Below are 27,685 nucleotides of genomic sequence, written 5' to 3' on the forward strand. Positions count from 1 at the left end.
GCCCCAGGACTGGAGGGTATAGAGGGAGAGAGGGCTGCTCTGCAGAGATAGTGGGGAATGACAAGCTCAGGAAAGGAGAGGGGCGGTTGCCTGGAGGTGGGGACATCACCTGGGAACTCATCCTGTGAGTTCTAGGACTCTTGGGGGCGGTGACAGTAATCCAGGCCTTAGGGGCAGGTCTCACCTCCACAATCCCCTTCACCATGTGCATGTTCTCAGAGCTCTCACTTAGAGGATGGAGGAAGGGGCTTTAGGGGCTGAAACACAATGAAGGGGGGGAGCAGTCCCCAAATGCTCCAAGGGAGGGAGGGAGGAAAGAAGAGAGGGAGTCAGAAGAGGGGGAGCAGGTGCCTCCTCCCACAGCCAGTTGGGAGAGGGGGTGCTTGGGGTGGGCCCAGACCCAGGCCAAGGCTCAGGGCCCATCTGAGCATGTCGCCTGCTAAGGAGGAGCGGAGGCAGGGGAGGGGAGGGCGGGGAGGTGAATAAATAATAGGAAATAAAACTTCATGAAGCAGAAAATAAAAGGCAGATTATACAGATGTGGCAATTTGAAGGATCATTGCCTCTGTCCTCTTTTTAACTGCTGCATCTGGAGTTTTGAAGCGGCTTATCCTCTCCCTCCCTCTGCCAGGACCCCGCCTGGCTGGAGGCCCCCACGGGGCCAAGGCACGCGTGGGGACAGCACCTCAAATGCTTCAAAGGGCGGTGGCATTTCCAAGCAACACGCGTGGCTGCCCAGCCTGGGAGGGGCTTGTGGGCGGCGGGGAAGGGGTTAGAAGGGTGGGTGGATGTTTGGGGGTGAAGCTCTGAGCAGGTGTGGCTATGTCTTGCAGGTGAGAGAGTGTGAGTCACACTGGTTAAGGGGGGCGAGGCTGCACAGTCAGGAACGGGGTGAGGATGTGCGAGGTTTGAGGAAGGGGACCCCTGGCCAAAGGGGGGTCTGGCTGTCTGTCAGCTGGAAGATGAGGCCCAAGTCTTTGCAGCTTCTTTCTGCTCTTCATCAAAATTCATTTGTTAAGCCTCAATTTGACACTGTGCCAGGTGCTATATAAACAGACATGGTCCCTGCCCTTAAGGAATTTCCAACCTAAAACACACACACCCACACTGACATTTTGTTTATTTTATTTTAAATATTAATGTATTCCCCACCTTGTTCCAGCGAGGATTTGAGACAGCTCATAGGAAATGCATGCAATAAATGAGTAAACTACAAATAGGAGAGAAAGCATCGGGACCACAGAAGACAGACCATGGGTGCTAGAGTGGGCCCCAAGCAGCCGCAGAGTCAAGCTGGAAAGTGGCCTCCGTCTCTCGGTGGTCGAGTGGAAGAGCCATCGTGATCCCATACGTGGCTCTCACTCACAAGAAGACAACGTGCCAGCTATCAGGAGATGTGGCACTTTTCCTGGCACTTGGCTGTAAAGGAAATTACTCACCTTGGCCCCAACAAAGGAGACTAACGATGGATAATGCCCTCAAACACACAGCAGCAAATTCAGGTCCAGGTTCCCAGGGCTGTCTCAGGCAGCGTCCCGCAGGGAGAACTTATCAGTTAGAGCATTAAAATCCAGAAAATCTTGAGCAAAGGAACACTCTGTGTCCTTCAACTCTCCCTTCAGCATTGGTACTTGTTTCAGGTGGGTTTGGGACCACAGATTAGCCCACGGTAGGAGCAGAGTCTCAGAGTCTCTTGATGAGTAGCTGATGTCAAGATTCCAAGCTCGGTCCAACCCAGGGTCCTCGAGGTGAATGTGGACCTGTGGTGGGGAGGGCCTGGGAGGCAGGGGCCAGACTGCTCAGCAACCCTGAACGAGGGAGGTGTCCCTTCTCCATCCACGTACCTCCTCCTGAGCCTGTGTCACACCACAGAGGAGGACAATGAAATCAGAAAACCAGAAGCTTCTATCCTGATACCAAAGGTGAGGCAAAGGCCCATCTGGGTCAAATCTCCTTGTCTATCCTGGTGTGTTGTCTTTCAAAGCAATGGACCAATCATTGCATAATCCTTCATAAAAACAGGGCAGTCGGGAGGGGACTAGTTTTGGGGAGATGACACTAAGTTGGGTCTTACAGGTAATAAGTAACCCTGTACAGTACAGTACCTTACAATTTCCAGGAAGATTTATTGAAGGGCCACATCTTACAGACAGAAGCCCAGGTCTGAAGTTCAGAACAGAGGTCAGGGCTGAGGCTTCGATTTGGAGACTTCAACCAGAAGCTATGCTGAAAGCCCTACAGTCAGCCAGCTCTGAGGCTATACATTGTGGAAAGACTTGAGTTTCGGGGTGGGAAGAGCAAGAAAGAGTAGCAGAAAAGACAGAAAAAGAACTGCATGAAAGTAGAAAAGCCAGGAGAGTGTGCAGTGCTGAAGGCCCTGGGAGGACAAAGTTTTATCAGGTCTCAGGGATATGATGGAATCCAACTATCCCAGTTCCTACCCTTGGGGAGCTGAAAGGAGAAGGGAGGGGAGGGGAGAGGAGGAGAAAATTAGAGTTTTGTTTTGTTTTTTTATTTCGGCATATTATGGGGGTACAGACTTTAAGGTTTCAATAAATGCCCATTCCCCCCCCCTCCCCCAAAAGTCTGAGTCTCCATCATGACCATCCCCTAGATGGTGCACATCTCACTCATTATGTATGTATATACCCGCCCCCCTCCCCCCTGAAAGTTAGAGTTTGACATGGCAGAGAGTATCTGGAGGAGAAGACCCAAGGAAGGCTGTGTGGAGCTAATGGCATCTAAATAACAGTCAGTCTTCTCCCTATCATCTGCTCCTCCTCATCTTTCCTTGTAGGTCTCAGAATTTCTCAGTAGCTGGTCCTGGTCCCTGTGCCTTGGGCAATATCAGCGTCACCCCCACCATCTTCAGAAGTGGGCTCTGATTACAAGTAATTAGCTCAGATATGGCCTAAGGCAGGCTGCTCAAGGAGACTCTATTCCTGGATTTGAGTTTGAAATTTCCAGGAAGCTCGTAGTCTCTATCTGCTAGATTTGTACCAAGAAGAGGGATCCTGGGAGCTACTGGGGCCATCTTGGTACCATGAGGGTTGCTCCTGCCTCTTGGGCCTGGGAGACTGGAGCCTCAGAGGAGCTACAGATAAAAGGGGCCTGTATCAGTGGTGAGCCCTAGAGGAAGCCTTACCTGACCTGGACACAGATTATCCAGTGATCAGATAAATCTCAACATGCCAATGCCCATTTGAGCTAAGGTTTGTTACTTGTAAGGTCCAGGCAGAGGGAAAGCCAAGTGCAGAGGCCCAGTATCAAAGCAGGATGGCATGTTTGAGGGCAGGACCCAAGCTGGAGCCCAGAAGAGGGGAGGGTGCATGGGTAAGTCTGGCAGGCTGTGTGCTAATAGCTAACCTCACCAGACTTTCCTTCTGTGCCAGGCATTGTTCTGAGGTGCTTACGTACATAATTTCAGTTAGTCCTCACGAGGATCCTATGACATAAGTAGTGTTATTATCCTCATTTTATAGAGAAGCAAACAGCACACGAGCCTAAATAACTGGGCCATGATCAGACGGTTAGAAAAGGTACAGACAGTACTCAATCCCAGGCAGTGTAACCCCAGTGCCTGGCCACTGGGGCCTGATCAGCTGGGCTTTGGCGCAGGGTCTGCAGGCCATGTGGCCAGCAAGGCCAAAGGTGGCTGACAGGTGAGGCGGGACGAAGGCCGGGAAGACATAGATTTGATGGTTGAAGGTCATCAGTCCCTCAGGGGGTCATCAGTCTCTTCAGGAAGAAGTGGGGTGGAAGCCAGTTTGCAAGGTGTGAATGGGAACCAGGTACCAATGGGAAGTAGGTGAGGGAGGAAAACAGCTGGCAAAGACCACGTATCCTGTGAGTTCATTGTAAAAAGGCGGGAAGCAGGGCTCGGCTACCAGAAACAGCAGAGTCTAATACAGGCTTTTATTTTTCTTTGTCCACGTGACAGTCTCCCTTGAATATGATTGCGAGAGGGTAGAGAGTAGGCCCAGAGACTCCTGATGGGGAGAGAGGCCCACGGCAGGCAGAAGAGGGGGCAGTCAATCACAGGCTTGCAGACAGCCCCTCCTCCGCAGGAGGGAAGAGAAGGGAGTGTGGCTAAATGTTGAGGGGTGTGGGCACCCAGAAAAGCTGGGGCAAAGGTGTTGGTAGAGGGGCTGCTGGGCAGGAGCCATGAGAGAGCGGCCATTCAGGAAACCTATGAGCACCTGTGCCCGTGCGGGTACAGCAGGAAGGCAAGGGAGGAGGAAGGCCCAGCTGTAGCCAGGTTTTCCCAAGGCCCCAGGCCATTATCTTTTTTTTTTCTTTTCATTTTTTTATTTTGAAATATTTTTTTCAGATTTACATAAAAGTTGCACAAATAGCACAGTGCATTTTCAGGACATACTCTAACCCTACCCACTGGCCTTACTTATTCAAGTCATCTCATTATAGAGCTCTCAGGCTGTCTCCCAGGCCCTGAACCGGTCACTCTTCTGCTTAAAAACTGCACTGCACATTCACAGAAAGGCACACTCCTTGGCCGCATCGAAGACACTATATAATCTGGCCGCAGCCCACCCTCACCCTGACCCTCCAGCTCTGTTCAACCCCAATCAACCCTGTGTCTCCATCTCTAGGAGACACTGAGTCTCAGGAAAGGATCCTAGCCTCAGTGAACGAACAAATGACTGGCATCAGTAGAGATGGAGAGAGAGTGGGGAGAGGTCACCTCAGCGGTGTCATCCTGAGTCACAGCGAGCCTAGATGGGAAGGGAAGGGCTGAAGCCAAACTCCAACTGCCCTCGTGCAGCCAGGGCACATCACCAAGCCCCTCTGCCCACCCCTTCTCCTGCAAAGAGAAGGACTGACCTGCCGCTCAGACAGGAAAGGAGGCTGGGATGGAGACCAGGTAAGGCGCAGGCTTGTTATGGTTTGAGCTGTTCCTTACCCATGGCGGGGGCTGGGGACCACCCAGCTTTCACTTTCATGGGCGGCCTGGAACAACACTGTAGGGGGCTCTGGGCTGTCTCGGTAAGGCTGCAGGAAGGTGCCAGAGTCCCACCCTTTCGCTTGGGAGAGGCTTCCCAAATGGGAGGATTCCTGGCCCAGGCCACTGTGGGTTTGGGGAAGCTGAAGGCCCCAGTTCTCATGATGGCACAGGGGCACATGGACTAACTTCTTGCCTTTCCATGAGCACAGCTCTGCAGTCAGACCAAAGGAGCTAGAAAGCTAAAGCCCGCCCCCTAGTGGCCCCACATCACAACTGCAGCCCACAGCGCATCTCCATGCTCCAGCCCAATAGGCAGAGGTGCTGGGGCTGCACCCACTGGGTGAGGCCAGGCAGCCACCTTCCCCTGGTCTGAAGGCTCCACCTGCCCAGGTGAAAGGGAGATGCCAGCTCTACACAAGCATAGTAGCATTGAAGTGTCACACATACATGCAGACGAACTGCCACCTTTTATTCTGGTTTTAGAAATAAGGACACATGTCCAGTGAAATCAAATAACCCACTCAAGGTCATTTCGCTTATAAGCATAGATCCTGGGCCAATCTGTGTCCACTGGATGCTAGGACTCCACCTCGATAAAACAAGACAGCCGGACCTGACCGTGGCTGTGAACTGCTACGACGTGTCAACGTTGCCCAAGGAGCATGAAGCACATATATCCATCCTGGACTCAGGCCTCCTGAATCCGATTCCCAGGCATGGGGCGGGAACGTGTCTTTCAGCATGCTTCCCCAGCCATATGAAACGTGTCTCCATACTGACAGCTGGGAACAGTGGGCAGGACTGTCGGGGACATGTTTAACTCATTTGTGAGTCCCCTAGTGCTGGCCCATAAAAATTGTTCAGTATTATTTGTGAAATGAATGAATGAGTGGATGAATACATGATTCTGAGGTCCCCTCCAGCTCTGGCGGCCTGTAACTGTGCAACTCCTGTGTACATGTGAACACACAGACACGGTCTACACACAAGCACGGACGCGCAGATGCACGCGTGGCGAAGGGCATGCAGCCTCCACGCTGACCCTCCCTTCTCACACTCACGCACACCTCCTTCTTTGTTGGCTTGTATTTATCCCCACAGCCAGAGACCCCCACGGGCCAGCCCCACTCCGTGGAGTTGCAGGCCCAGGCTGATCACAGCATGGGGAGGGAGGAGGGTGGCCCAGCAGGAAGGCCGGAGAAGCAGTGCGTCAGCGACAGGCAGTGGCAGCGGGCGGCGGCAGAGGCCCCTCTTGGCGCACTGCCTACTGGCACACTTGGCTGAACAGAGACAATGGTGGCTGCTCCTCCAGCCCAGCCTCCTCCCCACAGGCAGAGCCCCGCATCCCTGAGTCTCCGGAACCTCCCCCAGTGCGCAGGCTCAGCTGGGAGGCAGCCAGAGGGCAGGGCAAGGGGGTTTCCCAGGGGAGAGCAGCAGAGCCCCTGTGTGCTGGCCCTGGGTGGACAAGGGGACCTGGCACCCCTCAGGAAGAAAGCTTTCAGAGGTGGGTAGGAAGGGGCACATGAAGGGTCTCGCCAGCCTGCCCTAGGCCTCCCCTAGTCTGCAGTCCCCATCCCACCCCTCACAACTCTCTGCATCTGTGGCTCCTGCCCACAGACTGCAAAGGGGGAACTGTCACCTTCTTTTACCTCTCCCCACTCTCCAGCGGTTGGAACCTGGAGAACCTCCTTCCCTGCTCTGGGGACACAAAGGCTCCTTGTTCCCAGGGCTCCAGGGTTCTCCACAGAGCTCTGTGGCCCCCACCCCTCCCAGCTCTTGCTCACGTCCTCGGCTCTGCTCTACTGATCAGCAGTTGGGTGTGTGAGGCTCTCATCTGCCCCCTGCGCATAGGTGATTATAGGGGGAAACGAGCCAGGAGACAAAGGAACGGGGCCCCACAGCCTCACGGTGCCCTCAAAGCCTGCAGAGGTCCCTGCCCAGAAGCTGTCCCTCAGTGGGCAGGGCCTCCGCAACCCTACTCCCTAGGTGACAGGAGGTTGCTTGGGATCTCCCAGGAGTCCCTGACCCGCTCTCCTGGGGCCTCCCCCAGCCGGTCACCTATTTCCCAGAGCGAGACCATCCTCAGGGCTGTGGCTCCCCTGGCTGGGCCGCCCAGATGCCCCTGCGGCCCCACGCTCTCTCCCAGAAGCCAGATCCACAGCACATGAGCCCTAATCTCAAACAAGTGCCAAGCACCACCAGGCCCAGGAAATGAGGCCACTCCAGATTCTGGGTGGGCAATGGAGGGTGACATGGGACAAACTCTGGGAGTAGAGCCAAGTCCTTGACCTCCCACTTCCCTTGGGGGTGGATATGAGGACCACAGGGGACCACAGGGAAATAAGGGCTGTTCTTCAGCAGGGAAGGGAGATGGCTCATCCCTGGTCATGGACCCAGTGACATAAGTCCTCCCCCCAACACACAGAGGTTCATCTCAAGTCTACGCCAGAGCAGAAGCCAGTGGCTGTGACGGGCGCCGGCTTCACAGCTGATTGCGGTTCCGCTTGGGGATGATCTTCCGGTAGGTTCTGCGCTCTGAGATGTTCCGCTTCACCTTGGCGGTGGTGGGGGCCTCATCCTGGTGCAGGGACGGGCTCGAGTGGGATTTCTTCAGGCTGAGCTTGGGCTCCCGCATGCCTCCAGCTTCCCTCCCCAGCTGCTCCTCCCACAGGTCCAGGTTGTTGGAGGGGCAGCGCAGGCGGGCCACCAGCAGCTGCACGTAGGTCTCGTAGCGGGATTTCTGCAACACACGGCCGGAAGGAGGCTGGAATCTCGAGGCACAGCTCTCAGATGTAGGAAGCTATGGCTACACAGACCTCTGCAGAAAGAGGGCTGGACCAACAGCGAGTGTCTGTGCAGTGCTTGAGCAACCAGACTTCGCAGAGCACACCTCTGGATAGCAGTATAATGACGCCTATCAGCCCAGTCCTGTTCTAATAATAGCCAACACCTTGTGGTGCTGTACCCAACATCTCTATACCATGTTACATCTCCAAGGCACTAAAAGATGTGCAAGCTACTATGCCTGAGATCCGTGCAGCCCTGCTCACAAACAGCTCACATCTGTACTGAGGCCTAATTGAGTCTCAATAGCATTTTTAAAAGTGGCATCCATACAGTGTGATGCTAACTACCCTCGTCTGTTTAACACGGGCTCCTAAAGCCTCTGTAACTGGCGTCCTTAGGATGCAGTTCCCAGTGTACAAGGTGCTTTCCCTCCATCCATCCCACTGGATCCTCATCCCAGCCTGGGGGGTTGTTTGGGGACAAACCTCTGTAGAGAGCAGGGCCAGTGGCATGCTAAAAGTCCTAGCTGGTCAGTGGCAGGGAGAGATTGGGTCTGCACAGCCATGGATACAACCAGCAAGCCAAGAGATAGGCAGAGACCTTGGAAACAGGCTGGGAAGAGTGGGAGAGGGTTGTGGGAGGGCCCCATGGGCACAGGTGGGCATGCTGTTGACACCCCCCTGGTCTCTGCCTCTAGACGGTCTCTGATCCCCTGTCTCACACTGCGCCTTGCCTGCCCTTCCTGCCCAGCAGGCCCCCACCCTAAGCAGCACACCCAGGACCCCTGAAGGAGTCGCTCAGTGATAGGCTCCTAGAATGAGCACCGACATGAGGCCAAAGCAGAATTGGGGTGGGTGATGGTGGGGGGACACCAGGGGATAAAACATTTTGACATCAATCGTAGAGCTATTAAAGGTCATTCCTTAGTTAAGATCATAAATGAGGCATTTGAGCAGCATGTAAATTTATCAGCTTTGGACAAATTGTTTAATCTATCTCTGCCTTGGTTTCCTCATCTGTAAAGTGAGAATAATAGTACCTACCCCAGAGTTGTTAGATAATTAAATGAGATAACCTATGCAAGTAATGCAAGCTCCATAAATACTACCTACTATTATCAGGAAGGTATGAGAGGGAATAATTCAGCTAAAATATAGTTTTTCCTCCAATGTAGGAAAAGTCACATACACTCTTAGGAGAGAGAAAACTATACAAATAACACCCCCTATGAGTGTTCCAGGCAAGCAGTTTCTGAGTCTCCCCCAGGACAAGAGGAGGGGGCCTGCGTGCACTGACACACTTGGCGCGAGTTCGCAGACAGCGCACGCGGGCCGGCGCGCCCCGGGAGGGACGGCGGCAGGGACCGAGGCAGCCACGAGAGGGCGCAGAGGGCGGGCGAGGGGGTGGCGCGGGGCCGGGCCGGGAGCCTTCCGCCTCACCTCGTACTCCAGGTACTCCTTCCGCAAGCGGTAGTCCTCCAGCTCGCGGCTGCGGCCCCGCCTCTCCGGTAAGTTCCTCTGCAGATCCAGCAGGTCGTCCGAGGCAGCGTCCAGGCAGTTCTCGTGGGATCGATGCTGCTCCTCCTGGAAGCGGGAGGCGTTGGGGACGCTGTCCGAAGCCCCCTCCCACCCCACCCTTCCGGGCCCAGGTGTGCAGCGGCCCCCTCCAGTCCGCCCCTCCCCCCGCCAGGTGCAGGGCACCGCCCTCCCGCCTCGCCACCACCTGGGGCTGGGGCTTGGGGTGCACACTCCTCTCCGCCCACCACGCCCCCCCGCAGGCCGTACCAGGGAGCTCCGGGCCGGGCCCACGGGCAGGATGGGCCGCACGAATCTGCGCTGGGAGCCCACGGCGGCGGGGAAGGGCGGCGCCGAGTGCGTGGCGGCCGCCAGGTTGATGCGCGCGATCCAGGAACTCATTTCCTTGGCAGTGCTGCGGGCAGAGGAGGTTGTGGGTGCCCAGGACACAGAGTCGGTCCTGTCACACTAACCCCATCCTCTTGTGGTCCGCACTGCCGTCCAGGGCTCAGGACTCAAACCTCCAACAGCCAGAAGCCCGGCCACTAGCAGGGTGCTTGATCTCTGCCCATGGCTTTTCTTATTTGTCAAAGAGCAGAATACGGGGAAAGCTATAGATTTTATATCAAATACTAACTATGATCAAGTGTTGGTGACTTCCTGGAATCCCTTGTTCAGAACTGGGAGGAGGCTTGAGCTGATTCACAAGGAAAAGGCTGATGCACTGGCCGAGTTGGCCACATGGGCGGGGCAAGGGTGGCAGGAAGCGCCCAGGCTTCATCCTGCCTCTTCCCGCTGCAGCATTCTCAGGTTTCCTGGTCACATGGCATTGCCACCACTGCCTGGGGCCGGGAGGGTTAGGGGCAGGAAAACAAGGGGGCAAGCTCCCACCCCAGACTTACGGAGCTTGGAAGAGGTAGAGGCGCCAGTCGGCCGTCCGCAGCTGGAAGACGTGGGGCTTCTTGGTGTAATGGGTGGCCGGGGTGGCCAGCGAGTGGTGCACCCCCACGGGCTCGTCCACCATCTGCCCCACCAAGCTTTCACCCTCAGGGCAGTGGTCCTCTCCCTGCCACAGGGCACAGGGACTCAGAGAAGAGGGAGTCATCACCGGCCCACCCTCCCGACAGGACAGTACACTGTCGCCCACTCCCTGTCCCCACTCTGCCAGTCAGGGCTGTCCGCTCCCTTCCTACCTTCAGGAAGTAGAGAACCATGCCCCGCAGTAAGGTGTGGAACATCTTCCATCCTCGCTTGCCCCACGGCGCTGTCCCACGAGCAGAACACAAAGGTGGGTGGTGGCACTCGCATCCAGACACACTCAGACACACACAAGTGTGCACACAGTCATCCCCGCCACGGCCCCTCACCACCTCCAGTCCCTCGCTGGGATCACAAAAACAGAGCATAGCAACACAAGAAAACACACACAATCACAAACACACAGGATCTCTCCACACGGCGATCCCGCTTGGGAGAAAACCAGACAGAACGACTCGTGCACAAATGAGGATGTTCACACAGAACACCCCTCTCCAAACACACACCCGGAACCCCATTGTGGAAATGCCCAGTCACACTGCTCCACTCAGTCATCTTTCTGGTCCCTGCAAGATCATCTCAATGGGTTCATGGGCTCAGGTCCCAGCCTTGGGGTGTCCTTCCCTGTGTACCCAACTCTGGGCAACCGCCCCCTTCCCCACCTCCCCACCCTGGTGTTGTGGGGTGATACCCATTCTAAGCTCCTTGGGCAGAATGCCCAATTCCCTGTGGTCACCTCCCTGGGGCCCCACCCAGGCCCCAGTGGCTTCTCACAGCCAATGCAAGTTCCTTCCTGGTGGCCCCACCCCATTCAGTCTGTGATCCCACGTTAGTCTGCTGAGATCACTGCTCTGGTCCTGTTGCTGCCCTACTCAGAAACCTTCCCCGCCTGGGGAATGAGCCCAAATGCAGACCCTGGAAAATTTGCCCCAAACACACCTCCCGCCAGTCCCTTTCACACACCCCACGTCCTGAGCAAATTCTGCTTACTCTTTTCTCTGTGGGGGGTTCTTTCTGATCAACTTCAAAAACCCAGACCCTCTTATCCTCAGCTCAGATTCCATCCATCATTTCCAGAAGCCTTACCTATCCCTGTCCCCGAAACCACAACCTTTCCCTCCTCACTTGATCCAGCCTTCCCTACACACTCGGCTCCACCTTTTATCCCAGACACTGGTGTGCTTGTGTGATTTCTGCCTGACCACAGGGGCTCAGGGGCCCAGGAATATCTGGGCCACCCCATCCCCCAGAGCCTTACACAACACCTGGCATGCAGTCACTGTTCAGGACACATTGAGGAAGGAAGATGGGCTGCCTGTCCTAGACACAGGCCATCTCTCTGCACACGCATGCATCATTCATAGACATGGGTCCCTGAGCAGGGCCACTCTGAGCACACCACCCTGTCCTGGGCAGCAGACACTCACTCTTCTTGCCATCTGCATCATGATGCATCTTCCGAGCCAGGATGCCCTGCTTGTAGGTGGGCACTGTGGTGTCCTGGGCCAGCTGGAGGAAGGGGCTGCTCATCTTGCCAGCTGGTGGGGATGGCCGGGCCTTCTCTGGTCTGGCTGCGTCTTCTTCATCCCTGGACATCGGAGAATCGGGCTGAGAGTGCTGACTGGGCAAAGACCACTGGGAGGTGTCTGTTGCCTCCTAGGGCTTCAGTGCCCTCTCCCTTGCTCTGGAGCCACACCCAAGACCCCACAAAAAAGTCCTCCTTCAAAGGCAGCCCAGCAATTCCTGCAAACACTGCCACCACCACCCCACTACCTCTAGCCCTTCCAGTATTATCTGGGCTCCTGCACCCTCTCTGAGCCTAGCAGCTTGCCCCTGGCTCCACCCTACTCAGGGGAGCACTATCTAGGGCGCTGAGCTTCTTCAACTTTCAGGTGGGCGACAGAGGGAGGATAGCCCAGAGACAAGGGTGAATGGGGAGGGTGAGAGAAGGAAGGGACGCTCACTCACACGGCCCACTCGAGCTTCTCGCTGCGGATAGACCAGTAGAGAGCCTAGAACAGAAGCACACCAGGGACAGGGAGCCTCTGTCAGCAGAGGTGGGACAGGGACACATGCACAGCCTATCTCCTCTACCCCCAGCACAGCTGCCTTCTTCTTGAGCAGGCAAGCACCCACTCATCCATCCATCCATCCATGCAACAAATTATCCGTGGAGTATCTCCCATGTGCCAGGCACTGTGCTGGGTGCCAGAGACATAAAGATGATCCAGGCAGCCAAGTCCCTGCCCTGCCCAAGCTTAGTGAGGCCTGAACTAGTTCTCTTGAAGGGTAAACGAATCAGCCACATCCCATCCTGCCGGGAGGGATCTGGTAGAGAAGGAACCGGCTGACTGGCCCCCGCAGTAAATGTGCAGTAAATGAATGAATGAGTGAATGATGTGCGAGAGCTTTGAAATAATAGCAAATAGTATTAATATAGATGCATCTTGCTTGCTTTTATAGCCCTCGCAGTGGCTAGCAAGACGTTTGGCACATAGTAAATGTTTGATAAATGTTCACTAAATACAGTCATATGCTGCGTAACAGCATAACAATATTTCAGTCAAGGATCAACTGCATATGCAATGGTGGGCCCATGGGTTATAATGGAGCTGCCCCAAATAGGTACCATTTTTTATCTTTTATACTGTATTTTTAGCGTACCTTTCCTATGTTTAAATATATTTAGGTACACAAATGCGTACCATCGTGTTACAGTTGTCTACAGTATTCAGTGCAGTCACCTGCTGTGCAGGTTGTAGCCCAGGAGCAACAGGCTGTAGCATACAGCCTAGGTGTGCACAGCAGGTGCCATCCAGGTTAGGGTACATGTACTCTGATGTCCACATAATGGAAGTTTCTCAGAACATATCCCTGGTGTTAAGCAATGCGTGACTGTAGATGAAAGAGGAAATGATCTAATTGCTTCTGAAGCACATGCTGCGCACCAAACACTGTGCTGAGCACTTGACCAATTTTATTTCATCTTAATAATGACACTGTAAGGTGGTTATAGCCCCAGGAGGAACTTGAGTTGGCCAACGGGTAAATTGCCCAAGACTAGAATTCAAACCCAGGAGCACCAGGCTCCCGAGTCTGAGCTGCAGACTTTTGCCATGTGAAGCTTTGCCCTTCGTCCACTCGGAAGACCACTAAACCTGTGTTCCTCAGACTTCAAAGAGGTGGGAATCACCCAGAAACTTAATAAAACATTTTAGGGGCCCCAGCCCCAGAGAGTCTGATTTAGTAGGTCCAGGGCAGGGGCCTGCCAGCCAGGGACTACTCTTAGTAGCCCTTCCATGGACAAGCCCTGTCCCCTCAAGCATATTTTGGCAGAGCCAGGCCTGAGCTCGGCATTCCCCTTGGGACAAGGAAGCAAGGCTCCAGTCCCCAAGCAGGGAGCCCCGGGTTCCCGAGCCCATCACAAAGGTCCAGTTGTGCCATACCTTCAGCAGCTCCTTGGGGAAGTTCCCGCCATCCTGCAGGCCGTTCAGGTTGGCTATGAATTCCTGGCAGCTCATGCTCTTCCCAATGTTCTGTGGCCATGGAGCGAAGTGGGACAGCTTGAGCACACTCAATAGAATAACTCCCCAGCCACTCCAGAACCTCCCCAGTTCCCCAGGACCACATCCCCCAGGGCCCTTCCCTGATCCGTCCCAGGCCTCTGGTCTCCTCCCCTCACCCGCACGCTGCCCCCGACCCCGGCCCTGCCTCAGTTCCCACGGGCACTCTCCCCACCTTCCTACCTGTCCGTGCAGGTCTGTGTTAAGGAGCATGATTGCACATGTCAAGGTGTGTACGGAATCTGCCCCAAAGTAGTGAGGGAGAGAAAGCTCATTGGAACCAGGGCTGCTCGGTTTCCTCTGCCCACACTAGGCAGGTGACCCTGCCACCCTGGAATGCTTCTGCTTTCCACAGCCCTCAGAACGCTCCCACCGGCTGCCACCCAGTGAGCCCCCCAGCAGGCACAGGCACCACACAGCCCCCTGCCCTCCCCTCAGGGCCAGTCCCTCCCTACCTGCCGAGGGGAAGACCCCAGGATTGCAGTAGTAGAAGCGCCTAGAAAACTGGTAGAGGATTCGCTCCCGTTCCTGTGTCTCCCCACTGACCACCAGGGCCTGCAGAAAGCCCCTGCCAAGGAGGGCCAGAGTCAGGGAGAGAGCCCAGCCCCAGGCTGGTGCCACTGCCCCATGGCCATCCCTCCTCCACAGCCTCCCCAGGGAGGGCCCGAAGGCATTACCGGAGGGCTCGGTCCAGGCTCTGGCCTCCGAACTGGAAGAAGGACAAGTATTCCTCAGCCACAGCCCTGCTAAAGTCGTTGCTGCAGAGGGGAAACGGGGGTGAAGCCTGCACCAGGGGTCTGGACTGGGGCCACAGAGGCAGAGGCCCCCCCCCAGGGCTGGCACGTGCCATAGGGCCTGACGGAGTGGGAGCTGAGCAAGGGAAAGACACAGCCAGGCTGGACTCCGGGTCCCGAGAAGGCAAGGGGGTAGCCAGAGTCTGACTTCCTGCCCCTGTACCTGCACCCAGTGCTGAGCAGGAGGGACTGTGCAGTCTGGGTGGGCAAGGAGGGGAGGTCCACGTTGCTGAGCAAGAATGGAGGGTGTGGAGAAGAGGCGATACAGTGTGACCACAGCAGGGATGGCAAGGGTAGGGGAAGACTGAGGATGGAGAATGGGACGACCAGGATGGGGAAGATGGAATGAAAGGTCAGACAGGACAGGGAGGTCAGGGTGGCCAATGAAGGAGCCCATCAGCAGCTCCTCCCTCGCCTGCCTCAGCCTGGAACCTTCCTCAGGCTCTGAGTCCCTTACTTCTTCTGCAGGTAGGCAGCCACTTCAGACTTCCGGAAGCCATCCAGGTGATAGAGGCGTGAGGCCAAGTTCCAGGCTACCTTGTCACTCCTGACACCATTAGCCAGCCTGTCTCCAGCTGGTGACCTCTGGCCTTCCTCTGGGGACCGTGCTTGGGGCATGAGGCGCTCAGGAAGCCTGGAAGAGTCCAGCGGTGTCCTCAGACTCTCACTGGAGATGGACATGCAGGGCCTCTGGTCCAAGTGTCCTTGCAGGTCAGTCTCGGCAGGGGGTGCCCTGACCTCAGGGTCACAGCTGAAGCTCCGGGGCCTTGAATGGAGGGGCCTGGAGAAGCAGGGAGGAGGCAGAGTCACAGCCAGACTGGCCTGGCCAGGACCTGGAGAGCCCAGGCAGGAAGGTCTTCACACAGGCCACCAGGGTCAGTGCCAAGCTGGGTGTCCTGCACCCCTCAGGTAAGCCACATGAGGTGCAGAGCTTATCTCAGGTGGCAGATGCCGCCCTGTGAGGACCACAGTGGTGTTTGTACAACACAAGACAGGTGGGATTGTCTCCCTCACCTGTCCTGTGATCCTCATACATCTCCCTGTCCCTTTCCTACCTCCCAGCCCCACCTCCAGCTCCACTCCCAGATCTGGAGCCTAGAAAGCTGTAAGGATGTGTTGTGAACAGGAACTGGGAATGACAGCAGCTGGGGGAGTCCAGGAGGTGGTCCCCAATCTCTCCTTTCCCCCACCTGGCAGTCCCACGACAAGGAGGGCAGGTGGTGACTTATCATGAGCACAGACAGGCCCAGCAACCCCCAGTAGATTCAGAGGATACTCCAAGTCTGGCACTAAGACCCTCAGTTACCACTCAGTCCAATTTCTGCCTGACTCTTCTGTTTCCCCTGCAACATGACAACCACATGTGGGGTGTCCTAGTTATTATTTAAACATTCATTATCCAGGTTACCATAGTTAGGGGGTTGTACAGGTAAGCAAAGGTCATCATAATATGAAAATATTCACTGATCAACTGACCACTTACAACATTAGGCTTCACTCGACCACCCTGTCCCCCTAATGCAGACAGGTCAGGGTTTTTGCTGGAGTCTTCTCCCTGCTTCCTGAGGCTCATTAACAATGCAGGATAAACATAACAGAAACTAGCTGAAAAATGAAATTACAACTCTGGCCAAAAAAACCCAAAGATTTCATAAAGTTGGTCAAAGTGATGCTGGTAGACCCCCGGAATCACATGGCAAGCCGCTGACAAATGAGGAGCTGGCACGGTTAGTCCAATAAACAATGGAAAAGGAGAAAATTAAAATAATGACCCGGTTGTCAGAACTAAAGAGAATTACTTGAAGAATCAACTAAAATATATTTTAAAAATTGACCAATTAGCATTGTTACTAAAATAAGATGGGGAAGCACTTTGGAAAAAATATGCAAATGTAAATGGTCGTGGAATTGTACACTTTAAATGGGTGAATCATATGGTATGTGAATTATATCTCAATAAAGCTGTTATTTTACAAAATGACCTTTATGATCTCACTGGGAAAGTCAAGCATGAGTGAAAGACGTCTCCGATCAGCAAACTTGTGCTGGGAAAATTAAACTTCCTACATTGTGTTAAATGTAAGATTAAATAAACTTATTTATATAACGTTTAGTGTCATTTACCAAGATAAAGCCGCAGTTAAACCTTTTTCATTATTTGATGTGAAAGTATGGTTCTCATTTTAGGTACATTTACTCACTTTTGGTTTGGAGGAAGTTACATTTTGGGCTCCCTTTTTAGAGGCTGGGACTTGTCTGGTGGCCAGGCCTCTGAACATCTCCAGGGCAGCTGGTTTCCAGGTGCATGAGGAAGACGGCTCTTTGGTTTCTGGCACTGACTGACTAACATTCTGTCACCATCACCCAAGGCCACCACGCTGGGAGTGGGGTTAACCCTCCAGTTACTGCACCACTGAGTCCCTGACCTAAACCATTGCCCGTCCCTCCAAGTCTCTTCAATATGAACCCTATTCAGCCAACCAAAGGACAAAACCCTTTTCCAGTGTCAAGATCCCAGGGCTGACCGTCTTGACATAGCATCCTGGGGCAGGTGGACATCTAGGCTGGGTTCCCAGCTGGCCTATTCCTACTGCTGGTCACAGTTTCGAGGTTACACAACCCTACGAGGGGTCCCGAGATCCATTCCCTTGGTTCCCATCAAACCTCCGTGTGGCGAGCCCTGAGCCAGCACCCTGGGCCTGGGCTTTTTGGTAAATTCCTCTCAGAAACCTCCTCAAATTCAGAGCAGTCTATAACCCTCAAAGCACAAGCTCTCCCCTTCTACTCCCCCAGCCTGCCGAACACGGCTCCAGTTTGGTCTGGTCACATGGTTCTGGTCAGGTGACCCTGGAAAGCTCCTCCCCTTCCTCCTCTCCTGGTGTCTAGCTGTGGACACTCCTCCCGTGGCCCTGCCCCAGCACACTCAGATCCTGCCCCCACGTGAATGACCATCTGCCCTTTCGTTTCGGATGTTTTCAAACCCTCCACTCTTTCTGAAAACTCTCCTGGTGCCTAGTCCTGTTATCCTTCTTAATAAGTATTAGTATGTTAAATCCCAATGTGCATTTCTCATGCTCCATCCAGACTAGGCTACTCTTGAATGCATCTGTAATTAGGAGCCAGAGAGCCAATTAGTCTGAGACTCACCCTTCTGGGGGAGTCAGGTGAACGTCGGGCTCGGCGCCCCCAGCCTCCGCGGGCCCGACTGTGCCTTCACTCTTCACTCCCTGCCCTGGGCTTGGAGCTTCCAGCACCTCCTCTTTCTCCACGGAACTTGGCTCTGCCCCATCTTCCTCCAAGAGTGAAGAGCACGAAGCATCTGGTGTCCACTTGGGAGAAGTGCCCGAGCTGTGGCGCTGGAGCTGCGGGCTGCCCTCCTGGGATGACGCAGGGCTGGGCCTGGGACCAGGGCCTCTGCTCTCAGACTCGGGGCTGCTAGGGTGCGGTGAAGAAGCTGGGCTCTCCCAGGGGCTGGGGGCCAAGGTGCAGGGAGCAGATTCCTGGGGGTGCCCAGCTTCCCTCTCACCTGAGGAGGAGCCTAGAGTGAGGCAGGTATAGGGCTGGAGGCAGGGCTGCCACCTCCCGGCTCCCTCCCTGCAGCTCCTCCCCTGGAGCTGGGCAGCACTCCCTGTCCCTTCCTCTGGCAGTGACCTCCCCCACAGGCTGGGGTTAGGCTCCCAGGACTCCTGCCCTGAGGCAACTAAAGGTTCAGGATTTCTGTTAAATTACTAAGACCCAGGGGTCAAAAATGCTGGGTCTAGAGCAGGCACCTGGCTCATGCCTACAGGTGGCTCCCAGCCACTCCAGGAGGCTGAGGGGAGCCAGACCCTAGTTTCTTAAAAACAAAATAAAAACCTGAGTCTTTTGTACATTTCCTTCATTTACTCTAAATATTTTAAAACCCATTTTAATGAGGAAGTCCGAGAGGCAGAGGCAGTGTTAACCCCAAGTCTGTCTGGCTCCAACACAATACAGTGGGACCCCTTAATGACAACCGTGGATCTAAGAATGACACTTGTCTCCAGTCCAAATCCTAAAACCTCTCACCTCCCAATTTCCCAGACCCCCCCCCATAGGGGCTCACCTCTGTCCTGGGAAATAAGAGGCCCCTGGGGCCAGGATGGACCCCCTGTGGTCTGCAGGCCCTCAGGGCTGGGCGGGGCCTGTGGAGAGAGACACAGGCAGGCTTTTCAGGAGCCCTGGAGGTGCTGAGAGGGGAAAGGGGCAGAGGCCAGGCTGGAGGAGGGGAGAGGAAGGGAGGGGAAGGAGCCAGGGGTGGCAGAAGCCCCTCCCTCCTTGTCATTCTCCCACCCAGACCACATGGGCACCAGAAGAGGGGGCCTGGATGTCCAGGAGAAGACCCACATCCTAGGAGTGTTGGTGCCAGGCCCTGCAAATCAACGGGCTCATGTTCCTCCTTCAAAGATGGAGAAGGTGAGGCCCAGAGAGGGGAAGTGACTTGCCCAAGGTTGCACAGGATATGTGGCAGGGCCGAGGTAAGATCCAGCACATTCTGTTTCCCAGGTTAGCGCTTTGTCCACACAGGGTGTCGCAGATGGGGCAGGGCCAAGCCTGTCTCCCAGAGAAGTCTGAGAGAGAGAGAGAGAGAGAGAGAGAGAGAGAGAGAGAGAGAGAAAAGGGTTTGCCTAGAGCAAACTTGTTCCCAGGGCCTTTCCCATAACCCATAAGGCCTCCTCCCTTCGGTCTGCCCAGATGGCCCTGCCCCAGGTCCTCAGGTGGTGCCAGCCCAAGAAAGGGCTGTTACAGGGAGGGCCACAGCCCCAGGCACTGACTGGGCTGGGGAGGGGGGCTCTGCCATCCCAGAATGGATGACAACTTCCAGCTTCCAGGCACTCCAGGCTTCCCTCTGAGGACCTTAGTGCTCAGAGCAAGAAGGTCCTGGGAAAATGCACCTGCACGGGACAGAGCCCCAGACCCCCACACTGGGGCCCTGGCTGGCGGTGGCAGGAACTCTGGTCAGCACTAGGGAGCTTCTGTGATCTTGGGGCTCAGCTGAGAGAGATGCTCTGGTTAGCAGCTCTTCTCCGTTGTTCTCAGGGAACGGAGAGATTAGAAAGTTACAGCCTCCTCTGCCATCTTGAGTCTCCTTATCTTGTAAGCAGAGGCCTCCCTGGGAAAACTGTGCTCCCTATTGTCTCACAGAACTCGTCCCCATCCCTGGTTGATATCGAAGAGCTCCGCCATTGTGCCATTGTCATTCTCACCCGATCTACTAGCACTGGACGGGGAGAAGGAAAGATGGTGAGCTAAAAGTAACAAAATGCCAACATCTCTCATGAAAAGAGAGGACAGGACTCCTAAAATAGACATGTCTCTCTGTAAGGGGTAGAGGCCACCGTTGCAGGCTGCCCCTTCCCTGATACAGTGAGAATGTCTTGCAGGTGGGAGGGGAAGAATCTGAGAACAGCCTGGAACACGCTGCAATTGGAGGAGCTATTTGTTCTCCAAACGTATCTAGACATAGCCCCTTGTAGCTGGTGAGATGGAGATATTTGTGGACTTAATTGTCATCGTGTTCAGGTGACATCATGGCATTGATAAAATTCCCTTTAATTCTGAAGGCCACACCGGTCCTGATTTTCTGTTGTATTACGCCAGACCCCGAAAGGCCCCAGCGTCAGAAAACAGTGCTCTGAGCCTGGTGAGCCCAGAGGAAGGCCTTCCCCTCCAGGTCCCCAGCACAGCCCTGGGTTGGTTCCCAGGACGGGGCTTACCTCGCTCTCCCACTGACCAGGAGGGGCTGCTGGAGTCCCCTCAGCAGTGGCCTCTGAGGCCCAGCAGGAGGAGTGCAGTTTGTAAACAGGCACAGGGAACGGAGGGGTGCTGTGTCCACTGGCAGTGCCGTCCTCCAAATCCAGCTCACTTCCCGGCGGCTCCCATGGCACCGCACCTCCCGGGAGTGGGGGCTCCTGGGTCTGTGGGCACTCAAGTCCAGCCCTCACATCTGCGTGGGAGTCCGAGAACCCCCAGGAAAAGCGCTCTCCGGAAGCACTGGTCTCCGAGCAAGGGCTCTCCAGGAAGAGGGGGTTGTTGAAGAACATACTCTCCTCTTCAGCACCCCACTCTGGAGAAGAGCCTGGGGTTCCCCCTCTTGGCCAAGTCTGGTGCCCCTGCTCAGGCCCGCTGCTGTCTTCCCCTGAGTCCTCCTCCTCAGGTGGGCTGGGGCACAGGCCCACGTCCCCGGGGAGGTTTGCTGGGGGCGTGGGGATGCAGCATCTCAGCTCAGCCCTGAGCCCCTCCGTCTTCTCCAGCTCCTCCTCCAGGTCCAGGACGCACATCTGGGCCTGCAGGATGCCCGCCCAGAACACCACCTGCGTGGACGTGCTCTGGCTCTGCCGCGGGCTCCCCAGAGGACGGCTGTCCCCAGATGCCCCTGGCGGTGATGCACTCTGCCTGTGCTCCCCCGGGGAAGAGCAGCTCCCCAGGTGTGTGAGCTCCGCCCCTGAGCCCTGGGGAGGAGCATCTTGTTGGAGGGGCTCAGGGCGTTCCTGACCTCCGCAGGTTTCCCTCAGGCACGCTCCTGGGTGGGGCTGCAGGTTGTCTCCCAAATAGATGTTGAGAAAGTCCATGGGCTGGGGCTGGTCAGAGAGTCCGTAGTCACCCATCATCCGCTCTGCCTTCACTGTCCCATTGTGTGGATTAGGGGGCGTGCGGGCCCAGGGGGTAACTGGGAGTCACATCTACCCTGGAAATGACCAAAGCAATCACAGGTTAGGAAGGGCTGTCAGCCACTGGAAGCACACGTGTGGTGTGTCAGATGTGTTTGGAGTGCCTGCCACTCTATGCCCACTGCTAAGGGACACTGCCCCCCACAGCCCTGCGGTGGGTGAGCGGTGCACCATATACACATCAGCGCAGCACCTGCCCCAAAGACACCCGTCTGTTGGCTGAAGGTGGCTTGGCTGAAAAGGAGGAACCAGCCAGATCAGATCATTCTCTACGGATTGAGAATTGTAGAGTGGAGACGAGCTGGCTGGCAGCAGGAACACAGGTGGGAATGCCTCAGGCAGGCCACCAAAGTGCTCGGGAGCCACTCGGAGGCTGGAACAGACTCTTGGGAGAAGTAGGCACCCAGGCACCTGTCAGATAAGGCTACCGCCAGCTTTATCTCCACTTGCCAAGGCCTCTGTCTTTGGGGCCTACACCATTCATGAGGCTAGATCACTGGCTGGTTTTGGTCCTTGCAAGCTGTTGACAGCTGTGCAATTTGGCCCAGGTGGACAAGTGAAGGGCTATCCACAAAGCTCAGCCCAGGCTTCATGGAGGGAGGACACTTCAGCCCTGCTGCCCAGCACTGAGCAGACCACCTGCCCCATGGGGAGGACCTCCCTGGCTTCTGGGCCATGGTGGCTGTGTCTGCCTGCGGCTGCAGCACCAACACCAGAGCTGCCCTGAGCGTCAGCCACACCAACGCTCCGGGAGAGCCCTTATCAGACGCAGCTAGGAACCTCACAGGGTGTTTTCTGGAAGCATGCATCTCCATCTCCCCTATGTGGCCCCCAGCTTACAGGGTTCCCGGAGTGCCTTGCTTCCTCAAAGCAATTGGCTTGCTTTGATCCAATGGACACTGTGAAGCTGGTAACTCACAGTCTGTTTCCCTCATGGTGCTGGCTCTCCAGAGTGCAGGGTTAAGTACACAGGCCCCGGTGGCATGTCTTAAACACATCACTGGGTTCATTATGTCTGTCCTTATCTTCCCTTGGCCTCACTTTCTTCACTCACAGTTTTCTACATTGAAGACTCCACCCCCAGGCTGAGGATCTGCACCATTTGCTCCAAAGTCTGAGAGTCAGTAGCGCTACCTATTTCACCTGAGCAGCCGCCCAGTTCCCACTCTCAGTGCTCTCTGGGTGAGGCCTGCGACAGTCCTACTTCCAAAGCGGAAGGGGTCAGTGAGACTCAGGACCCACTGTCTACACTCAGGCAGCTCCCCAAGTTGCCGAGCTCCCTCCCAGGCCTGCCTGGTGGGAAACTACCGAGCGTGAGCAAGGAGTGAAACATCCCACCACTGCAACCCCAAGTAACCAGCCCATGGGGTACAGGGAACAACTGGAAGATCTCTCCCGGGAGGAGGAGAGGAGAGCTGGGGAGAAGCACCTGGTCTACAGGGGCCAGAGCACAGAGCATCCCCAGCTCCACCCCACTGCCTCCCTTAGCTGGCCCCAAAGCCCCTCCCTCCCTGCTAAGGCCTGATCAGTCTGGGCCCTCCTGGTGGCCCTCCTGGGCGTGATCCCTCCTCCTGTCCTCATCCCCCACCCCCGCACACTGTATCTGAATGGGTGACAGCCTCATGTCCCTGTGAGCATTGGAGCATTTTGCCAGGATGATATCAACTCACCCTCTCTCAGCAGTGAGCTCACTTAACAGAAGTTCCTGTGCCAACAATGGGAACGGAATGACACACAGGGCCAACTGGAAAGGGCATCTTGCATTTTTGATAAGATAAGAGGGAGTCCCACATGTGTCCTTGCAAATATGTACTTGTAAACAAATATGCATATGTACCTAAAGCAGCAGTGCAGGTAATTAATGACTATGCCAGACATAAATGAGGGTTGGATCTGCCTTCCCAGAAGGAACCCAGTGTTTCTCACTGGATTTTTTTCAGAGCTGGAGGGGGGGGGATCAGAGAAGCTGCTACAGCTTTCCAGAAAGCGAAGAGGAGAGAGCAGATCTCTGATCTCTGGGGCTTGAGGGATCCAAATAGCCTGGGGGGGGGGGTAGTGGGAACTGGAGGGAGCCCAAGGCGATGGGGGATGAGGGAGCGGAGACAGACCATAGTATTGGTGGGGAACAGTGTGTGCTTTGACTGGGCCATGACTCTGTAAACCAATTAGACTCAATCCAGCACATGCCATCCTGCATGCTTCCCTTTCAGAGCACTTATCCACCATCTCATTCCTAGCGTGTTCACTGGCCGGTTCCAGTTGGCCTAGACGGCAAGAGCCAAGAAGACAGGTTCTTTGTGCTTCCTGCTCACCACTGTGTCTCAGCACCTAAATGCTGAATGACTGAGTCACTTTACGTGACTGATTGTGCTGTACCCACTCCTACCCACAAAGTCCTGGGGGCAGAGAATTATACTGCAGTTCAGGTGCACTAGAAAGTTAGCATTGCCTTGAGACATTCAGGCCTGCCTGCGGCCTGAACTGGGGTGTGAACCCAGGTCTGTGTCTCTCTTAAGTGTCACACTCTCTTCCCACCCACAAGTCAATTCCCGTGGACATTCCTGAATTCCCTCGTGGAGCAGAGAGTCACTCGAACTCCTGTTTCCCCACTGCCCAGCGCAGCACCTGCTTTGCTGAGAGGCAGCACTCCAGAAATGTTCGTGAAAATCAGAGAAGCGTGGATGGATGGACAGATGGGCGGAGAGACAGACAGATAGGATGGATCCTCAGAACACTTCCTCCACAACAACCCAAGCGAGAGGACTGGGGAGACTGAGGCGTGGAGAAGGAGAATTGGCATCATTATGACATGATGACTTCTTCATGGGGGCCAGTCTGCCCATGAACGAATTGCCTCTTCCTCCCGGGAAGCCCTGCACTCTGAGGGCTGCAGAGGCAGACCCCTGCCAGGTCAGCAGTCAAAATGTCCCTATGGGCTTTAGCTCCCAGGCAGCTGCCTGGACAGAAAGCAGGAGACTTGAGGAGGACCCTTTCAATCACCTTGTGTGTGCTCTCCACTTGTGGAGGGGATGCTGTGTAATCAAGTGTTTAAGAGATTTCTTCCTCCCTTCTTTCCTTATTTATTCCCTTCTTTCCTTATTCATTTATTTAGGAAAAGAGTCTTGCTCTGTTGCCCAGGCTAGAGTCTGGTGGCATGATCACAACTCACTGCAGCCTCAAACTCCTGGGCTCAAGCGATCCTCCTGCCTCAGCCCCCCGAGCAGCTGGGACTACAGGTGCATATAACCATGCCCACCTAATTTTATTTATTTATTTTTTTTAGAGATAAGGTCTCACTATATTGCCAAGTCTCAAACTTTCTGGCCTCAAGAGATCCTCCTGCCTCAGCCTCCTACAGTGCTGGGATTACAGGCATGAGCCACCATGCCTGGCCCCAACTGTTTTTAATAGCTTTGACCCGAATGAAGGGGTGGGGTGACCTAAAAAGGGTGAGATCACTTCTTATGGCCACAAGGCAATCCCACCAGTCCCCTGGGTGAGGGCAGCCCGACCTAGGAAAGGGCAATGATGGAGACCAGCCTTGGAGGTAGGATGGCATCTCTTCAGAAGAGGCAGGCCAGGAACTGGGGAGCATAGCCCAGGTCTTCCGCATCCAAAATTTTCTTGATTTACCTTTTTTCCCCCCCACCTCTGGTGTTTAGTAAAATCTCTTTTGAAATATCTAGTCTGTTTCAGTTATCCAAACCAGAACAAAGGCAAAGGGAAGGGAATCCAGGATAAAAGATCTGCCACATGCCTGGTAAGGTGAGTCCTGTCACCTCTACAATAAAGTGGCCCTTCATTCCAGCCCCCCCCCCCCAGCACTGCTACAGCTCAGGATATTTAAGGAGGGTATGGAGGAGGGAGGGAGGGAGCGGGCAGGGACAAGAGAGCACTGCTCCACTGTGCACCACCAACTCTCACATCTCGAACTTAGCTGATGACATTAGGAAATTTTCACCATGGCTGAGGGTGCATTTCTCACGGAGAATCCTGCCGGGGCTAAGCTATGCGTCCAGCTAGTGGGAGGTGAAGGACCCAGAAATAGATGGCTGAGGAATCAAGAAGACAATCCCTTCCACCCCACCCTACCCCATGCCACCCTGGGGCTTCAAGGCAATTTCCTTTTGATTTTAGGAAGCAAGAACAAGCACAGATGTCACCCGGATTGTGCTTTTGAATAGTGGGTTTGTTCTCTACCCTCAGCTTGGGGATTCAGCCTTGTCCTCTGGCTGGGGACCAGGCGCGGAGGCTGGGGTACCTACAGGGCTGTCCCGAGTAGGAAGGGTCACACAGCCTAGGGTGCCCTGCACTGACGCGCCCCTTGCCCCCCATGGTGAAGAACACAGACATAGAGGCTCACACACCAGGCTCCCATCCTACCTCTACAACTGATGAGTCATGTGACTCTGGGTGAAAAAACGTCACCTGGTTCCTTATCTGTAAAACAGGGAACTGAGATGCGGCAAAGCCACTCTGCAGGTTTGTTACAAAGTCGGAAGGGGTCTGAGTGCTATGCTGGGCCCGGCCCTTGGCAGGTGCTCGAGAAATATCATGCCCTGCTCAGTTTAACTTTGTTGTTTTGCCTGTCAGTTCAGAAATGCTAAAATAAACAAAACCAAACAGCCCTCCTGGTCAGTCTCAGCCTGAACTGCACACGCTTCTCGGCTCTCAGCCTCCTGGAGGCGCCAGCCCTAAGCCTCCTACCCCGAGGGTGGAGGGTGTCTGTCTCTATCTCTCTCTGTCTTTGAGCATCCAGACTCCGCAGGCAGACACTCCTTCCTTTTACTCTGGAAACCTTTTCCTTCCTGTGGAAAAGCAAGAAGGCGTCTGGCCTGTCCAGGACTTAGGAGGTGACCTGTCCTGTGTCCCTGTGCAGCACAGAAAGCTGCTGGGCTAGAGATGTCCCTGCGGGCGGGAGCCAGGAGCGGAGTTCCCTGGCCTGGAGTCGTGAGGCAGCCGCCCGGTCTGAACCGGGGCCTGAAGCACCGTGAGAGAAGTGAGCAGAGGAGGCCCACATCCTGCCCACACGGAAGGAGCCTTCATGCAAATGCGCGCAGAGAGCTGAAGGCCTGTGGTGGGCCAGCTGGGAGAAGAGAGAGGGAACAGAGAGGACGGGGGCTGCCATGAGCAGAGAGGATGGTGGAGAGAGAATGGGGGCCACAGCGCACCCGAGGGCCCCTGGGCAGCTGCTGCCTGGGAAGGACAAAGATCCCCAGGAAGTTCAGGGCCAGGCTGGGCCTCTCCTCCCTCTGTACTCTCACCTTACCTCTTTCACCCCTTCGTTGGATCTTTCCTCTCCCCCTGTGGGTTCTAATCCGTACGCTGGTGGGTCCTTCTCTGTAGAAGGAGGAGACGATGGGATGCTCTAGGGCCCAGAAAGCTGGGGAGACAGGCCCATCTGGGCCCACTCTTTCAAGCTGAGCTAAGGCCCAACGGACCTGAGGGGTACTTATCATCAGCTGATGACAGGCCGCCTTTCCCTGCATTTTAGCAGAGGGAGGACTACAACTATAGAATTTTTGGCTCTAGAATGGGGGGCCATGATTGGGGAGGTTCCCTCCACGAGGATGCCTTTGCCATGACAATAATAACCATAACGAGTGGGCCTTATAGCGTCCCCGATAGGGAGTGCAATAGTTCCTGCAGCACATGAGGACAACAGGCCTAAACTAGTGCTAAACCAGCAAGGAGGGTCCCCACCTCTACTCCTAGAATGGCCTGAGGCTGGGAGCCCCCAGGGGACGCTGAGCTCCTGCAGAGGCCACACCCAGAGCTACCCCAAGCCCAGGCCAGCCCTGACTACCTCCCTCCAGGGGTCTGGGGTCAAAGCTCACCTGGGGCCACTGACTACAAAAGCCCCTAAGGATACTGAGCCATAGCAGTCACCGGGGAGACCACAAGAGGTTGAGCAAGGGGATTCCTTCACTCTTCACTGTGGCAGAACTCCGGGGAGCCTGGGGGTGCTGGGGAAGGGAAATGGCAGGGGTTGGGGGAACCAGGGCAGGGAATCTGGAGAAGGGTCAGATGTGGAGGGGTCGGCTGAGGGATGAGGGGGACAGAGAGGAGGAAGGGGAGGCTGGGGTGTAGCCTAGGCCAGGCTCATGGCACATGCTCACCCAGGAGGTGCACACTGCCCTGCACCTCCTGCGCCCTTCCTGACCTCCTGCCCCACCCCACACATTCCCTGCTCTCCCTCCAGCCTCGCCCCGGCATGCCCACCTCACTCACCTCCAGAGGGCCCAAGAAGGGAAGGTTGGCCCAGGCGCCCCAGGAGCACGTCCTGGCTGCACAGTCCTGCCCAGCAAATACGGCTGGGGCGGCTAGTGCTTCCGCC

At 55.4% G+C, this 27,685-nt stretch overlaps 1 protein-coding gene across 3 annotated transcripts; it reads right to left on the reverse strand.

The window, feature by feature from the left end:
- Positions 1-5,420: 5,420 nt before the first annotated feature.
- PSD4 (pleckstrin and Sec7 domain containing 4) lies at positions 5,421-27,685 on the reverse strand. 3 transcript variants are annotated; one of them, XM_012742838.3, is made up of 17 exons: positions 27,580-27,685; positions 20,395-21,365; positions 19,123-19,248; positions 18,744-18,822; positions 17,807-18,185; positions 15,117-15,440; positions 14,543-14,623; positions 14,321-14,433; positions 14,049-14,107; positions 13,749-13,838; positions 12,271-12,314; positions 11,730-11,890; positions 10,458-10,528; positions 10,167-10,330; positions 9,535-9,679; positions 9,190-9,333; positions 5,421-7,703 (listed from the first exon to the last, which is right to left on the reverse strand). In XM_012742838.3, exons 2-17 carry the CDS (start codon positions 21,286-21,288, stop codon positions 7,446-7,448), a joined length of 3,132 nt encoding a protein of 1,043 aa, XP_012598292.2. In that variant the 5' UTR covers positions 21,289-21,365; positions 27,580-27,685; the 3' UTR covers positions 5,421-7,445. The 3 variants fall into 3 exon arrangements, with proteins under 3 accessions (XP_012598292.2, XP_012598288.2, XP_075857080.1); XM_012742834.3 differs by having other exon boundaries at positions 17,807-18,197; XM_076000965.1 differs by lacking the exon at positions 27,580-27,685 and adding an exon at positions 26,618-26,815 and having other exon boundaries at positions 17,807-18,197.

This window comes from Microcebus murinus, chromosome 3, assembly GCF_040939455.1.
Source record: "Microcebus murinus isolate Inina chromosome 3, M.murinus_Inina_mat1.0, whole genome shotgun sequence".
Classification (NCBI taxonomy): Eukaryota; Metazoa; Chordata; class Mammalia; order Primates; family Cheirogaleidae; genus Microcebus; species Microcebus murinus.

Bases quoted from the DNA above. Each gene is read 5' to 3' on its own strand.
- PSD4 (XM_012742834.3), bottom strand. From the start codon at position 21,288: ATGATGGGTGACTACGGACTCTCTGACCAGCCCCAGCCCATGGACTTT. The intron at 14,624-15,116 runs GTAAGGGACTCA...TCCCCTCTGCAG, and splicing joins GCTGCCTACCTGCAGAAGAA to CAACGACTTTAGCAGGGCTG. The intron at 11,891-12,270 runs GTGAGTGAGCGT...TCCGATGTCCAG, and splicing joins GAGAAGCTCGAGTGGGCCGT to GGATGAAGAAGACGCAGCCA.